The sequence below is a fragment of the Micropterus dolomieu genome, unplaced genomic scaffold (assembly GCF_021292245.1).
Source record: "Micropterus dolomieu isolate WLL.071019.BEF.003 ecotype Adirondacks unplaced genomic scaffold, ASM2129224v1 contig_3504, whole genome shotgun sequence".
NCBI lineage: Eukaryota > Metazoa > Chordata > Actinopteri > Centrarchiformes > Centrarchidae > Micropterus > Micropterus dolomieu.
Window position 1 is genome coordinate 1 of NW_025732494.1, and position 2,560 is coordinate 2,560.

Below are 2,560 nucleotides of genomic sequence, written 5' to 3' on the forward strand. Positions count from 1 at the left end.
ATCTTTATTTATATAGCGCCTGAAACACAACACAGAAAGACAAGCGGCAATAAATGCTAAATATCCACAGATTTTAGGGATTGTACCAAAAGTTTAGAGGTGGGGAGAGAGTTATGTTTACCCTTTAAAAAAACAAAAGCTCTCCCCAGCGTTAATATTTTCTTTGCAACAATCTACCTACAATATTTCTACTGCTTTCTGTTAAGATGCATGATAAATTTATGGTGGGAGCTGCTGTAGGAAAGTGACAAATGATACGCTGTGTGGAGAGAACTTGATCCACTAAAGACAAAAAAATACTTTTATGAAACCACCTCTCTCCTAATAATTTTCAAACAGCACCCCCATGTCCCTGTAAATGTGACATTTTGGGGTAATTTGTGATTACATTGTGACATTTTAATAGCCTCAGTGATTCAATGATTAATAAAAGGTTTGGATTTAGATCAGAGTTTGCTTGACCATTAGGTTATGCTTAAAAAGTTCAAGTTATACAGGCTTAGTGTAGTCAGTGGGTGTTGATGATTTTCATTCCAGCTGTTGTGAAGCTGAAAATGCAGCTGAGGTATATTTCAGGAGGACTGCTGGGTAAAACAAAAACCACCACCAAACCAAGACCCTCTTCTAATTATCACACTGAGACGCATCATTAAAATGCCACAAGATGGTTGACATTCTTCAGGTTTAACATGAGGCGATGTTCACATGTTTGCTAAAAACTGATTACAAGCTTTTCTTTTGTTTGTGTGTGCGCGTGTCTTTAGCCTCCAAGAGAGATTGTATTGAGCGTTTTGGACAGAGGACCATTGAGAGGATCAACAATGATGACGACGTCATTTGCACTACCGAATACTCACGTATAGTCCCGCTGGAAAATGGAGAGGTGAGTGTTTGCGGATAAAATATGTTGATTTAATGTCCATAACTGTAGAGCTCAAACAATTATTCAGTCAATCTTTTAGTTGATCGACAATAAAATTATATAACAATAACTTTTGCAAAACTTAACAATTACAACAAAATGTTTAAAGCGTATGTAGCAAACGTACGGATTTGCTGCTTTTCTTTATCTTAGGTTTGCAGGACTTTCCCAGGCTGTTATGTATCTATTCCTAACACTTGTTAGTTAGCTGATAATGCTGTTGTCCTCCTCCCCACCTCTCCCAGGTCGTGGTGTCCTTGGTGAACGGTCGGCCCGGGGCGATGAACTTCTCCTACTCACCAGTGCTGAGGGAGTTCACCAAGGCCACCCACATCAGGCTTCGCTTCCTGAGAACCAACACGCTGCTGGGACACCTGATGGGCAAAGCGCTCCGTGACCCCACTGTCACCCGCAGGGTAAGACAATGCAACAAAGTGATCATCTTGTAGGCAATGGATTAGTGTATTTGAAAAGTTTTGCATTCCCGAAACCCTTCCTTTAAATAGCTTTAAAGTCCAAAACCAATTTTTACACACAATCACACATCTATATACATATATGAATGTTCTGAATATTCTGTATATGCTTTAACTTAACTTGATTGAAGCTGTATGAGGTTTTAATTAAGGAAAATAAGTTTTATGGCTGCAGGATGAAAAATATGCACCTGTCTTGTGAATCACATTCTCATATATTTGGCAATGTTTTTGCAACATTATAACTTTCACTAGAATATAAATTGAATGGTTCAGCCTTTTTTTGGAAATACTTTTATTTACTTTCTCGCTGAGATTGGAACTCCCTCTAAAACCACAAATTGTTATTTTTACATATTTGTTTGTGTACAGATTAAACATGACTTGACTTAATGTTTCCATACTTATTCCAGTGACATAAGAATGGTATCAATCTTCTCATCTAACCCCCGGCAACAATAACCAATAAGCATTTTCCAAAATGCACATTAGATGGTCCCTTGGTTGGTCTAGTAGAGTTAAAGAGATCAGTCTGTTAACTTAAAAAATGTGTCTAATCTTTCCAAAATATATTTAATAAATGTATGCTCTTGTGAACAAACAGGTCGTATTTATATTGAGAGTTACTCACCAAAATGCATTTTGTGTGTCCTTGAGGTCTCAGTAATATGATTGATCCCGTTTCTTCCTCATAAAACCTTTGCAAAGCTTCAAAGTTTGAATCCAGCATTGTTTACATCCATGTTCACTAGCAATCAGTGTTTTTTTCTGCCTTTGCCAAAGTGTTCCTGCAAATCTTGGCTCATTGACGCCTGCTGTAGTGGAATCAGTAGAATACTGTGACACCACTTGCACAAAGAAAAACAGGTCTCCCTAAAAAATCAATCAGACAGCTGCAGCTGAATCAGAACACTGCTGCTCAAGTCCTCTCTGAGACCAAAAAAGTGGATCTCATCACTCTAGTTCTGAGTTCTTTACACTTGCTTCCTGTCCGTCACAGAATTGATTTCAAAGTACTGCTGTTGGTTTATAAAGCACTGAATGGTTTTGGGCCGAAATACATTTCTGTTCTTCTGCAACGTTATGAACCATCCAGACCTCTCAGGTCGTCCGGGGCAGGTCCGCTTTCTGTCCCCAGAGTAAACATAAATCTGTCTATATA

At 38.4% G+C, this 2,560-nt stretch overlaps 1 protein-coding gene across 1 annotated transcript; it reads left to right on the forward strand.

The window, feature by feature from the left end:
- Positions 1–764: 764 nt before the first annotated feature.
- LOC123964596 (laminin subunit alpha-5-like) lies at positions 765–1,338 on the forward strand (the record flags this gene model as incomplete). Its single annotated transcript, XM_046041473.1, has 2 exons — positions 765–883; positions 1,168–1,338. Coding segments are annotated over 2 exons (290 nt in total), but the record flags the coding sequence as incomplete, so codon positions are not given.
- Positions 1,339–2,560: the final 1,222 nt, after the last annotated feature.